We start from the raw sequence: 15,338 nt of genomic DNA, 5'->3' as shown, positions 1-15,338 counted from the left end.
ATTTTTTTTTTATAATGTTTGCAATTGACTACTTCTATCCTTGACTGTTGGGCAGGTACAACTAGTTTTACTGGTATAGAAGATTTTGAAATTTTGATATGAATGGTTTGCATTTTTTTAGCTGTACTTTTAAGTGGAATTACCAGACAAACATTTTAGGTAAAAGAATTTTTTTTTTCCTTTATTCCATTCTTCAACATGTTTATCCAAAGTTATTTACGCTCATCAGATTCTCCACAAAAACAGGACACAAAAAGCTCTTCCAACAGAAATGCCTCGGAGATATAAAAATAAAAACCAAAAAAAAACTCTTCATCTCTATTTCAAGGAATGGCTGCTGCCAGAGATTCGATTTATCTGTTGGTTTCTCCGCTGTTAGAAAAATACAAATATATGGTGTAACCTTGCGATACTATTACTTTTCGTTTCCTTCAATTTGTACCTTTATTCGGTGGAATTGGCGAGTTAAATATTTCTACAAGAAAAAAGAAAAACTTATCTAATATATAAAGTTATCTTGTCAGATTTTCAATATTGAACATAATTTCCCAGTCAACAAATTAAACTTTGCTTCTGACAAACTAATTTCCATTTATTGAGGTGCAATGTTATCCACAATATATTATGTGTAGAACAAGAGATACCGATAGAATAAACGAGACTTCTCAGATTAATAGATATAGTATAATGCTGGCTGCAGGTAGTGTATTTTAGCAATAGTAACGTCTTTGAAAAGTGTCAAGAACAGTGCTAACAATGTATGTAGTTACATTACATCCGAAATTAGCGAATGAAAAAGACTGATAAAAATATGAATCCTATATGAATGGGTGACCAGTTAACAAGTGCTAATTTAACAATGGGATATGGCGAATGAAAGCGAGAAAACCTGAATTTACGTTTATAGGAGACAATACAATACGGAGAACGGATAGACTTAAAATGAAGCAACTTAAGAGATAATGATGAAACAAGCTATGCAGTTTCACTTTTATATATTATATGGAGAACTCTGAAATTCTGTTCACGAATCCATTGTTTTATAGGACTTCCTAAGTTTGCATCGACTAGTTAATCTGACACAGGATTGTTATTTTTACAGTTTAAAACGATTTTATTGGTTGGAAGGTATTTTGATTTCACACGTCCTGTGAAAAATTGACTTGCTGCTTTTTAGTGATGAAGAGAGCAAATTGGAAGATATAGCGTAACTAATTTGAACCATTTGCTTTTTAGTTTGCTTGAGAATTACTTAGCAATTCAGTTGCCACAGTAAAACAATTGATGTAGCGGGTTCAGTTGACAAAGGAAGTTGAAAGAAATGAAAGAAAATCTGAGAAAACGATAAGAATGAAATTAAGAAACAAACGGATAGGTAAAGACCTGGCTAGAAAAAAATAATTTGGAAGTCAATTTCTAAAAGCCATCTAATAAATATTAGCATTTAAACTGATTATGGAGAGGAGGAGGAGAGTAGAATGTAGACTTTTGCTGGACTTTCATCAATCACGTAACTCTCACTTCCCTTATTTGTTCTTTAGTCCTCGCATTCCATAAACAATCTTTCTGACAAAAACTATTTTCTATGTCTAACACTTATCGTTGGCTAGCTATTAACTTTGAACTGGTATTTTTTTTTCTTAACTCCTTCCATTAAGTGGCTTCATGCTTTGTCTGGAACGATTTTCATAAAAAAAGAATTTAAAAAAAAAATACTTTACCACAATTTATTTTTTTAATTACTTCTGCCCAGACTACTGATGATATGAGATATGTTTTTAAAAATCATTGAAAACTAAAATTCAGCAAGGGGAATAACTCATTTTTTAATTTAAGAATTTAAATAAGTTGTTTTAGAATTAGCTGAGGGTGATAATTTTGAGTTTTTTACTACTGTTCTAATCTTGTAAATTATTCTCACAATTTTTCCGTTGATGTAACCGTTGACAGATGCCTTTTATGAATGTCCAACAGACTTTGTTTCCTTGCCATTCGATTTAGTTATCTCCCTTATTCCTTCAGTCTGTTTTCAAGATAGCGTCACAAGAACGCTATACTCAGTTTAGCTGTAACAGCTCATTTTCTTTACAAAAATAAAATTTAATCTATTTACATGAATTTTCATGATATTTCTGTCACGAATATGTATGTTATGCCGATTTTTCTTTGTTTTGTCCGAAAGCTTAATACTGAACAAGCATTCTTTCCACGTGTGTATCTTTATAAAAAAATCAATTAAAAGAAAGCACATGGGGCATAACTGATAGAACACTACATAAATCCATAATGTGCTCTGATGAACTCATAAAATTTGTACCCCCTCGATGTACATGCTCCCAACTTGCACAGCAAGCAGCAAAATCCCACCCATTCACTGTTGAGGTCCCTAGATTCCAGAAAGCCTTTTATTCCAATAGTTTTTCCTTAAACTGATCAACGTTGGAATTCCCTTCCTGCTTCCCTAACTGTACTGACATGCAGAAGTTTAGATATAATGTGAACAAACATCTTGCTACTCAAATACCCACAATCTCCTCTTAGATATGATCCTAAATAGCAGCCCCTTACATCCATATGAGAATACACCATGTTTGAGATGAATAAAAAAAAATAGTGAAAAAAAGATGTCACTCTTCTGAAGGTTGAAGATTCAATACTCAATGCCGGTGGGACTAAGAATAAAATTGTGAATTAAGACTTCTACCCAGTTATGGGTGATAGAACGAGAAAATATTACTCTGTATATTAATGTGTTCCAGTTGATATACCGTACAGATTCTAGAGTTCAACAAGATACACTTGGAGAAGATCTGAGGGTTCATCTGCTGAAATGGTGTGAGAGTATTACTTAAGATGAGACCAGTAGTTCAAATAATACAGTCCGAGTATGACCTATGGGGTCTGTGGAGAATGTAGAGTTGCCCCTTAAATACCATTACTGCTAGATCCACTTTGGCTTGGAGTGGTAATACCTGTTAAGGCATATGCCCCTATCAGATCAGGCAGCTTGGAGATGCTGGCTTCCTAACGAAATATGCACAAAACTTCGATTTTTTTTTTTTTTTTTTTTTTTTTCAATGTTTACAAATACGACTGCATATCATAAATGAAACATTGCTATACAAACTTTTTCATTGGAAACATTGCTTATATATATATATATATATATATATATATATATATATATATATATACTAAAACTCTGTGGATCTTGCTTGTGTATCTTGCTAGGTGACGTCATCAAAATGATGACATCACGACCTTTTTCTTTAATTTTTCTTTTTTCTTTTCAGAAGGAAAGTATTTTAACCTTTTAAAAAATTCTTTGAATAACTATATTTACTTATTTCTTATTAAAAACCCGTCACTTTTCATTTAACTCGTAATCCTCAATGGTCACTTTTTTTTACTTCTCATAGAATCCAATGTTTCTGGCGACTTCAAGGAATCTGGTAATATTATTTTAAATAGAATTTTACTAACATTGTTAATTGTCCCTATTCTTGATACGGTATTCTATTTAACAAATAAATATCTGAGCTAAAATAATACTCTTACTGCATTGTCCCATAAATGGGTATCTGGTTCTTTTTAACTTAATTCAATTTCATTTGTATCACCATTTCTATTCCTGTCTCTTCTCCAACCTCTCTCTCATCTTTCTCCCGGCCTATCCCCTCTCGTAGTCTCTTGTCTTGTCTCCTCCTTCTCTGATATCTCATTTTCCCCTTCCTCTCAATCTTCTTGCCTTTCTGTCTCACCCCTCCCTAGCACCTGTTTTATCTCCATCAGCCTTTGTCTCAGCCCCCCCCCCTATAGCCTTTGTCTCAGCCCCCCCCCTATAGCCTTTGTCTCAGCCCCCCCCCTATAGCCTTTGTCTCAGCCCCCCCCCCATAGCCTTTGTCTCAGCCCCCCCCCCCTTACAGCCTTTGTCTCAGCCCCCCCCCCCTTACAGCCTTTGTCTCAGCCCCCCCCTTACAGCCTTTGTCTCAGCCCCCCCCCTTACAGCCTTTGTCTCAGCCCCCCCCTTACAGCCTTTGTCTCAGCCCCCCCCTTACAGCCTTTGTCTCAGCCCCCCCCCTTACAGCCTTTGTCTCAGCCCCCCCCTTACAGCCTTTGTCTCAGCCCCCCCCTTACAGCCTTTGTCTCAGCCCCCCCCTTACAGCCTTTGTCTCAGCCCCCCCCCCCTTACAGCCTATGTCTCAGCCCCCCCCCCCCCCTTACAGCCTTTGTCTCAGCCCCCCCCCCTTACAGCCTTTGTCTCAGCCCCCCCCCCCTTACAGCCTTTGTCTCAGCCCCCCCCCTTACAGCCTTTGTCTCAGCCCCCCCCCCCTTACAGCCTTTGTCTCAGCCCCCCCCCCCTTACAGCCTTTGTCTCAGCCCCCCCCCCCCCCCTTACAGCCTGTGTGTCCTCTCCTGCCCCCATAGGCTCTCTGTGTGTCCTCTCCTGCCCCCATAGGCTCTCTGTGTGTCCTCTCCTGCCCCCATAGGCTCTCTGTGTGTCCTCTCCTGCCCCCATAGGCTCTCTGTGTGTCCTCTCCTGCCCCCATAGCCTCTCTGTGTGTCCTCTCCTGCCCCCATAGCCTCTCTGTGTTTTATCTTCTTCCCCCAACCTCCCAGAGCCTCTCTTCCAGGCACTCTGCCTCCTGCAGTGTGACTGTGTGTGTGTAAGCTTGATTGTCTCTTCCTTTTTAGAAAGTAATAAACATATCTCCTTTCTTTTCATTTTTTTAAGCATGTTTAATTTTCTTTTTATGTAAACACTGTCAGGTTTTACTGCCATTTTGTCTCTGACGAGCAGCCAGATAGACAGCGTTTTTCATTACGCTGCAAAATGCACATAAGGCAGTAAAGAAGAAAATATAGGTAATTGCTGAAATAAAAAACATTTTTTCAGTGTTGTCCCATGAAGACATACTTAAATATTTGGAGAAATGTGAGGGGTGTACTCACTTTTGTGATACACTGTGTGTGTATAATATATACATATATATGTATGTGGAAAACGTCTCTACTAAACTTTATATATAGAGTATTTGGACATCAGGAACACTTTGTATTTGATTTTTGGCATGTCAGAATTGAAAAAAAAAAAAACAGTTGACCTTTGCAGGAGTAATTTAATTAACTTCTAAGCATGCGTATGTATACATTTTTAGCTGTATTCAATTTTTTAACCCTTTTTATCCATCTGGCGATAGCATAGACGATAACGAAGGCTGGTGTGCTAAAAGTTTAGATTTTGATTCCAACTGATTGGCGCCGAAATCAATTTTTTTTTTTAAACTTTTGAAATAACTTCTATATATTTATATAATTTATATATATATATATATATATATACACACACAATTGATGGTGAATTAACTCTATAATATTAAATAAAAATCTGCATAAATTAAAATAGTCATATTTTATGACTGGGCAACGCCTGGCGGCTTGCTTTTATTTATATATATATATATATATATATATATATATAGTGTTTTGTTCAAACAAAATTTAACAGTGTATTCTTTGTCCCAGCTCGCACTAGAGTCTTGGTGTACTCACGGTCGTTGATTCTGCCATGTCCTGTAAAATAAGAGCAATTGGTGAATAAATAATGGAGATATCACGTTTTTTTTTGGGGGGGGGTCACCCTGTGTGTGTATATATATATAATATATATATATATATATATATATATTCAGTAATGTGATTTTTAATTTAAAATTCAAATTAGAATTAAATTAAAAATCCGTTTCACAAGAAGGAACAACAACAAAACCAATAATTTGTACGATCGTTTCGGAAAACAATGTTTTTATTGTGGTAGACATTAAGCCACGGACAATAATTTTTACATATAGTATTTTTAACAAAGTTTTCTCATCAGCAAAATTATTGGGAGGGGTTTTTAATATATGTAAAAGACACCATAAATAAACCTAGCATTAAAGTAAGGCAGATGTATCTGGAAAAACTTAAAATAAAAGGTATGTATTTGCTTGATAAGCAAATTAATATGGGTTAAAGAAAGAAATAAAATAGAATAAAATTATAAATCTGAATTTGGTTTAAATTTATTATATTTCTAATAAAATTCATACACACACATGTATATATATATATAATTATTTACCTTTTAATTCTTCGCCTTTTGAAATCAGCAATTAAAGTCAAAGCATTCATATGGATGTTTATTGTAGCTTTTCAACTTATGAAATGATAAATTTTCAAAAAGAACGCTAATGGAATATTTTATATCGGTTAGCATACGTTTGATTAAAACGCTAAATTTAAAACTGAAGAAAGGGGAAGATAATCTTATTTCTTTAATTAAACAATGCAAGGGAGATAATTAGTATTTAATTTAATTTATTAAGGAATAATAAATCAAGCAAACAAAATATAATCTATTTTGAAATTATTGAATTTAATATTTTTCAATTTATTTATTGAAATCAAAAATATCATAGGTTAAGGCTAAGAATATAATTTAATATATAATAATGGTCAATATATCAGATCAATTAATATTAACAATAACATTGATCAAAATTTTTATTAAGCATATCAAGTATAGTTTCTAAATTACGAGCACTTTTTCTTTTCCTGTATTTTAATTAAATTAGTAATTTTACTATTACATTAAAATACACTCTGCTCTTTAGACTATTGTTCTAATCCTCTTTAAATATTTATATATATATATATATATATATATATATATAAAAAGGGTACACCAATTTCTGTAGTAAATCTTTAATGGGAAAGCTCAATGCATAGTAGAGCATAAATAAAATTTAAAAGAAAGAAAAAAACAACTAACAACCCAAGCCCGGTCTCATAAATTTATTTCAACCTGAAAGGCCTTATCAAGAGGAAGAGTTATTTTATTATTTCAATCGGATGCGAAACACTGTTTAGCTCTTCTCATTTCTCTTAACTTATATCGATTGAGTTTCCCATCGACTTCGACGTATGAGTTTCACACAATAACTAAGTTGTCTGAAAACCACACAGATAATTTGTTTATAGTTGTGAAGGCTTTGTGTAAAACCATCCACTCTTTTTGAAACTATTGTTAATCTTAGTCGATGCAAATGATTGCTACAAGACAGTAGCAATCTGGTTTTACATCAGAATTTTCCTTCTCATGGATGCATGCTTTAATGGAGATTGAGAATGCCTCTCTCCTAGTGGATTTAAGACATACCTCCGGTACTAACCTAGAAATTTCTACATCTGGCAGAATGCATAAAGTGCCTAGTATTCTCAAATTTATTCTCCTATTTGGTACTGGCTAGATTCAGCCAGCGTTGTTTAACTTTGGTTATCTAATGAGAATCAGTGAGTCAATATGATTATGCTATATATATATATATATATATATATATATATATATATAGTGCCGGCAAAAAGAAAATCCATACGTGTAAAATTTTTTCAAAAACTCCAAATTTAAGCTAAATTAAATGTAACTGTTTAAACAACCTATACCTCATTTGATTCGCCTTTTATTCCTCTATAATTTTACCCTTTCATATTTGACTTTTAATTGAAATATTCTAGTGTTCATGTCAATTTAAAAAAAACAAAAAAACTTCAAATTGAGTAGTCAAAAAGAAAGTCCGCAACAACAAATTCGCTTAAAACCAGCTTAAATTATCGCCCCTAAATCAGTTTAAAATATCCACCAACAGGTAACAAAGCATCTCTAATCGTAATTGTTGTTGTTCCAGGTTATACAATGTAACATTTAGACGATATGCCACGACTTTCTCATCATTAATCTCTACCTTTCTGGTATATCCAAGTGAGAAATCAACTGCAGATTGAAATGTGACGAGAAAACTATACGGAAGATTGTGCAAAAGCACCAAAACACTGGCAGTGTGTGTGTGTGATGCCCTTAAATCTGGTTGTACTAGAGTTACTTCTAACAGGGAAGACAATGCTATCAAAATCCGTAGCCTAAGAAACAGATTTGAAACGGCTCCCCAAATTTAACAGAGAAATCTTGTTAAAAAGTGCTCTCTTTCTACTGTCAAGAACAGATTAAAGGAATTTAATTTGTGAGGAATGTTGCAAGACACAAGCCAATGATTTCTGTAAAAAAAACAAAGCGCTTTCTGGACTTCGTCAGATGCAATGATGATCATGACTCTTCATATTGTTCAAAAGTGCTTTTTAGCAATGAAAGCAAGTTCAATAGGCTAAGCAGTGATGGTATGCAGTATGTCCGTTGGAGGAAAGATGAAGAATGTAATCCTAGATGCTCAGTTTCAATGCTGCAAGGTGGAGTTTGGTGAGGGACATTATTAGTACCAATGGTCCAGGGCCTATAGTTCGCTTGCAAGGTCGAATTAATTCGATCAAGTACATTAATGTTGACTGAGCATTTTCTACCCTACTTTGGTTGGAATTTGGATGATAATCCCATCTTCATGCATGATAATGCTTCCATTCACACAGCTTGCAATGTCAAGAGGTTTCTGAAAGAGCATGATATTCCGTGTTTGGATTGGCCTGCACAATCTCCAGTCACCAAACCTATCGAAAACGTACGGCATTACATGAAGCAATAGCTACGCAATGATAAAATTTCTAATTTGGAAGAACTTTGAGCAAAAATTAAAGAAAAGTTGAATGCCCTTTCCTCAGAATATTGCTGCAATCTAATTCAAGGAATTCCCAAAAGATTGCAAGCTGTCAAATTGCAGAAGGGCTAAGCTACTAAATATTAACTAGTTCATTGTGTTCCTGTTGTATTTGTGTTGCATTAATGTCCTTAAATAACAGTTTAAATAACAATTTTTCATTGTGCAGACTTTCTTTTCGCTTCCTCAATTTGAAATTATTTTTTTAAATTGACGTGAACACTAGAATATTTCAATCAAGTCAAATATGAACAAGTAAAATTATAGAAGAACAAAAGGCGAATCAAATGAGGTGTAATTTGTTTAAACAGTTACATTAAATTTAGCTTAAATTTGCAGTTTTTGAAAAAATTACAAGTGCGGACTTTCTTTTTGCTGCTGGTTTATATAATCTTGCAAGTTTTTTGACCTTGAAGACTATATAAAAATAATTTTAAAAAAATTTGTTGGAAAATTATTTTGCCAGTAATCTCCTGCAATCGCTGAATCAACTTGTTTTCTCGAATTCACAAAAGTTTTCAGGAATCATCAGTTGTTGACTCTTTTGAGGATTTAATAACAAATCAATAAATTTCCAGACTTTTTTCATAAGGACACTTTTATTGATAGTACACATATGAAACTCTAGTCCCCTTCGAAGTAATCTCCTCCTGCTGCAATGCACTTGTTGTATTGTTCCAACAATTTCTGGAAGGTTCCATGGAAGTTCTCTTACGTGAGTGTGTCAATGACCCTTATCACAGCCTCTTTCATCTCCTCAGTTGCCTCATAAAGACAGCCTCTAAAGTTTTCCTTGAGCTTAGAGAGTAACCAAAAGTCAGAGAGTAAGGTCTGGATTATATGAAGGGTGAGGAACTGTCTTGATGCCCATCTTGGTCAAATAGTTTGTGACAAGGATTGAGGTACTCTTGGGACAAACTTTGCACAAATCTCACATCTTCCTTGCAAATAATTGTGTGTACAGTTCTCACACTGACATCAAACTGTGCACTTATTGCCTCTATAGACACACGATAGTCCTTCTCCATGAAATTCTTCATTTAGACAATCAATTCTGGTGTTCTGACTTACTTCCCAACACCTCATCCCTCACAGATCCCCTGTCTTACTTGAATCTTTTGTTACTCAAAAGCTGATGCTGGATTAATGTAAAATGGTCCAAAAGCAGTCTGAAGCATTCCATACGTTTCTGCGGCATTTTTACCAAATTTAAAAAAGAATTTTAAACTTCTTTTAAAGTGTCTTCACGTCCAAATTGCATTTTTGAAATTCACCGGTTGTGACAATCGGGCTTTAGTAGAGCATATTTCAATTCCTGCTGTAGCTGTTCATTTGAACCTGAAATTATAAAAATTAGTTATCTCATACGATGTATAGCAATAACATATGAATTTGCAAGAGTCTATGAAATTTTAAATGCCTGTACAAAAACATCTGGAAATTTATTGAAGGCACTTGTGCGTGTGTTTAGAGGTACATAATTTCTATAAATATTTAAACATAAGCGGAAATCTCTCAAGAGCTCTTTCAACTATTATCTTGCCAGGAAAAAATCGATAGCATACAATGAAAAATAATATTGTCGAAAATAAAGAGCACTGAAGGAATTTTGAAGTTGTTACAAGACGATTCAAATCAATCGTCCGCACCACTGTCAGCGGTCCCAATGAACCTTGCACCCCAATTACTATTTAAATTTAAATAAATTTTCCCATAATTCCTTACCGAGACTAACATACATTCCTGATGATGTAAAGACGATTTCACAAAAAGTTAAAATTACGGACACTTCGAAAAAAAAAATGCTTGGACCATACATCCATCCATTCGATGTACAAAAAGGATAATACGAAAAATTGGAAGAATAAAAAAGGTATTATTAAACAGCTTTCTGTTTTTAACAATGTCTGCCTGAATGAAAAAAAAAACTGCCTAAATAAACCCGTGTGTGTGTGTGTGTGTGTGTGTGTGTGTGTGTGTGTGTGTGTGTGTGTGTGTGTGTGTGTGTGTGTGTGTGTAGAGGAAAATAAAAGAATTTAAAACTGAAAATTAAAATTTACAATGAAAGTTATTATTCGACAGAATACTCTAAAGACAAAAAAGTTCTTATTCCGCAGAGTTTCAAAGAATGCCACTTTTGCTATTCTTCTCATCAGAGGAAATTAAGAAATTAGCAAATTATAATTGTAGCAAAACTAGAATTTGCTGGTTGATGCATTAGATGAAACAATAATTAATGATATTTAGTCATAAATTGTAAAAAAAACAAACAAGACAATTAATATATATATATATATATATATATATAATATATATATATATAACAAGTGGGGGGGGGGGAAACAAACAAATAAACCGGGAATAATATTTTAGCGGGGGTAAAGACTCTCTCATTGGTAATCCGAAAAGTGAAAACTCTTTATAGTGGGTAGCAAAAGTATTTGGTATATTGTTTTGTTTTTGTTTTTTTTTTTTTGTTTTTTTTTTCGTACTTCTCGAGAAATATCAAGTTAATTTGAATGAAATTTACATTAAATCTTTGAACAGATATTTTCTAAAAATAAAACGGAAATGAAGATGTACTTAGCTGACAAATATTCATTAACGAAAAAAAAATCTTTTTATACAACTAATATATATATATCAACTCCCTTCTTCTTAACTACCTTTCCAATCTTTGTCACTTTCTCTCTTTAAATACCCTATTTTCCTTTTGTTCACAACTATATAAATTTCTCCGTTCATCATTACTTAAGATTCACTCATAACAATGTTGGTACATTTTCCTATCAAATTAAATTTACTCTTTCTTTTTAAAAATAATCATTACAAAATAATGTAAGAAAAGTTAAGCCCCTCACCCACCCTCGCGTTCTGTTTCACCTTACCGCCCCTCTCCCTTCTTTACCGCCAGGTGGTGGCATCATCATCATCATTTATTGACTTCAATTATGAATTAGCCGCCAATTACTCACCATTGTTTATGGCAATCTTACTTTCATTATTCCCGCCGCTTTTTAAAATCGCCCTCGTCCTCACCCCCACCCCTTAATAATTAGCTGCCATTTATACATTTCAGCATTTCACAATCAGTGTCTATCATTATAGAAACAAGAGGAAAAAAACCCAACTTATCAATAATGTTGATCAGCTTTTATTAAATGTAAAGTTTCAAGAAAAGCCCTATTTTTGGTGGGAGTGAAAGTCGTCCAGTGAAATAGAAATAATGTTTCTAACATTTTATAAATTCAATCAAAAATTTTAGTCAATAACAGAACTTGGAATTTAAGTGCAATTCTAAAGTTTTGTATTTTTGGCTTATTCGATTCCCCTTTTCTTTTTTTTTTCTTTCCTTTTTTTTATTTTAATGTTTTTCCTCATTTTCCTTTTTTTTGGGGGGGGTAATTTTATTTCCTTCAGTTCATTCCGTTTGAATTGCATAGGTTTCAATTTTAAAAATAACCACAATAATTCATGTTATTTGCATTATTGATCTCATCTTGAGCGTTATTTTCACAACGTTTCGGCTCATGTAACCTCCGACCTTTTTCAGGTTTATCTTGTCAAACTCAAGATCTGCACAGAATTTCGAATGAAACCCTTTTACTCCACATGTGTACCATCTCCCATTATATTAGTCATGATCGGCTGTAAGTCCTACATAATTCTTGTTTTGAGTATCACACGAACTATTGCTGTAAGAGATACAAGTACGTGTTAGAATTCAGTTGTAAGTTACTCTTCTGGAGGTTGAAGGTTAAATCTTCAATGCAAGCGGCAGTTAAGATACAATTGAGCTTGTTATCTCAGCAGTGGTCTCCCTCAATTCATTGTTTTAATACCTCATTGTAAAACAGCTTCCTATTTCAATGGCTTTTTTCCAAAATCTGCAGGTTCATGTAACTCTCTTTCTGCTGACTCTTTTCTTCCTAACTCTAGCCTGGGTCTTTTCAAGACTAGACCCAGTAAGCATATCTTGTCTTTGCAAGAATAATCTTTCATTCTTGTTAGCTCCTTCCATCAAGTGGCTTCATGCCTTGTCTGAAGCGATTTCCATAATAATAAAATATTTAATTGTATGGCTTTCCTAACGGTTTATTATTTTTAATAATTCTATCGACTGCTCGAAACATTTCCTCACTATCCTTACAAATCTACTATTAGACCATGTATGAAGTATTGTCATATTTGAACTGATGAATATTTTTCATTTTTTTTTTTTTTTTTTTTTTTTTTTTTTTTTTTTCAGGGTTCTTGATAAGTTAAAAAAATGTATCTGTTATTTGATTGGCCTCATCCTTCTTCTCTGCATCCTTTTTCTCTCACAGACGTAATGTTGCTAATCTCAATCTTTTCTATAAATATTATGGCATGTGTGTTCTTCAGAATTATATCAGATCTATACCCTGTTTCTTTTGTTCCAGCTTGTTTGACTTGTTAGTCTAGTGGTCTCTATTAATAGGCATCTCCTGTCTTTGTGATAATCGTATTTCGTTCTCGTTAGCTCCTTGCATCAAGTGGCTTCACAACTTGTCTTAAGCAATTTCCATTAAAAAAGAAATCTTTTCTCTCGTGTATTGTAGTTTGACAGGTAAACAAATACGCTTGAAAACAATTTGGCAAACAATTGTTTTATTTCCTCTCAAAAAATACACAATCTTTTTTGGAGATTCTGGCAGTGAGATGTGTTTATCACTTGACATCATCATTTCGCAATGTTTCAACTCATGCACTATTTGGCTTTTTTCAGATCTCTTTTATTGAAGCCAGCAACCTTCATTTTCATTCAGATCGCCATACTCTTTGAATATCAAATCATGCCATAAGTTCTGTCTGCATTTTAATTCTCTGATATTTAATACGAAGTGAGAATGTCTAATAGAACTGTTATCAGGTAAGATAATATATGTATTTCTGGAATAATGGTTTTACCTATAGATTATAAATATAGGTACATTTTAAAATGTTATTGGCTAGTGATTCATGCAGTTATGCTCCCAGAATCATGACGTGTACTTCTGTAACATACTTTTTCTAATACACTTTTTGTAAATTATAACCACTGTCTTGATTATTGGCTTGCAAAGTTACAACAAATATTTGTATATCATTTAAAAAAGTGAAATACAAATACAAAAAAGACACATAATTGCTTCTAGTAGTTGATATATGATGCTTGTATGTTATTCATTACGTAGTGATGCGGTTTATGTCTTCTTCGTTCAGATTTTGTATTGTTCTCCAGTGTTCTGCAGTAATTTTCTGATTATGCAAAACTGAAAGTACATAAAGCATCTAATTAATGTTACAGACGTGCACTTGTTTATACTTAACAATTTTCACTGATAATTACTTCCAAAGCTGTGACTCTTTGCTCTCCCCCAAAGCTGTGACTCTTTGCTCTCCCCCAAAGTTGTGACTCTTTGCTCTCCCCCAAAGTTGTGACTCTTTGCTCTCCCCCAAAGTTGTGACTCTTTGCTCTCCCCCAAAGTTGTGACTCTTTGCTCTCCCCCAAAGTTGTGACTCTTTGCTCTCCCCAAAGTTGTGACTCTTTGCTCTCCCCCAAAGTTGTGACTCTTTGCTCTCCCCAAAGCTGTGACTCTTTGCTCTCCCCCAAAGCTGTGACTCTTTGCTCTCCCCAAAGCTGTGACTCTTTGCTCTCCCCCAAAGCTGTGACTCTTTGCTCTCCCCCAAAGCTGTGACTCTTTGCTCTCCCCCAAAGCTGTGACTCTTTGCTCTCCCCAAAGCTGTGACTCTTTGCTCTCCCCCAAAGCTGTGACTCTTGCTCTCCCCCAAAGCTGTGACTCTTTGCTCTCCCCCAAAGCTGTGACTCTTTGCCTCTCCCAAAGCTGTGACTCTTTGCTCTCCCCCAAAGCTGTGACTCTTTGCTCTCCCCCAAAGCTGTGACTCTTTGCTCTCCCCCAAAGCTGTGACTCTTTGCTCTCCCCCAAAGCTGTGACTCTTTGCTCTCCCCCAAAGCTGTGACTCTTTGCTCTCCCCCAAAGCTGTGACTCTTTGCTCTCCCCCAAAGCTGTGACTCTTTGCTCTCCCCCAAAGCTGTGACTCTTTGCTCTCCCCCAAAGCTGTGACTCTTTGCTCTCCCCCAAAGCTGTGACTCTTTGCTCTCCCCCAAAGCTGTGACTCTTTGCTCTCCCCCAAAGCTGTGACTCTTTGCTCTCCCCCAAAGCTGTGACTCTTTGCTCTCCCCCAAAGCTGTGACTCTTTGCTCTCCCCCAAAGCTGTGACTCTTTTGCTCTCCCCCAAAGCTGTGACTCTTTGCTCTCCCCAAAGCTGTGACTCTTTGCTCTCCCCCAAAGCTGTGACTCTTTGCTCTCCCCAAAAGCTGTGACTCTTTGCTCTCCCCAAAAGCTGTGACTCTTTGCTCTCCCCAAAAGCTGTGACTCTTTGCTCTCCCCAAAAGCTGTGACTCTTTGCTCTCCCCAAAAGCTGTGACTCTTTGCTCTCCCAAAAGCTGTGACTCTTTGCTCTCCCCAAAAGCTGTGACTCTTTGCTCTCCCCAAAAGCTGTGACTCTTTGCTCTCCCCCAAAGCTGTGACTCTTTGCTCTGATTCTTGAACCCCCTCAAACTCTTTGCTCCTCCTTTAAAGCTTTGACTCCTGCCTCAAAATATCCTGACCCGTAAAGCTCTGACTCCAAAAGTTGTGACTCTGATTCCTAAATCTCTGACATCAC

At 35.2% G+C, this 15,338-nt stretch overlaps 1 protein-coding gene across 2 annotated transcripts in view; it reads left to right on the top strand.

Annotated features, from left to right (window-relative positions):
- LOC145268743 (calcium uniporter protein, mitochondrial-like) overlaps positions 1-15,338 on the top strand; it is a 481,469-nt gene that overhangs the window by 328,305 nt on the left and 137,826 nt on the right. Inside the window, exon 4 of one of the 2 annotated variants that reach the window (XM_080124333.1) lies at positions 3,420-3,452. The exons of the other annotated variant lie outside the window; for it this stretch is intronic. Within the exon in view, the coding sequence (XP_079980459.1) occupies positions 3,420-3,452 (33 nt within the window). The remainder of the gene's footprint in view (positions 1-3,419; positions 3,453-15,338) is intronic. 2 annotated transcript variants of the gene reach the window in all.

Source organism: Euprymna scolopes, chromosome 44 (assembly GCF_053919585.1).
Source record: "Euprymna scolopes isolate OS-2025 chromosome 44, ASM5391958v1, whole genome shotgun sequence".
NCBI lineage: Eukaryota > Metazoa > Mollusca > Cephalopoda > Sepiida > Sepiolidae > Euprymna > Euprymna scolopes.
This window is presented reverse-complemented; position numbering and strand designations above follow the sequence as displayed.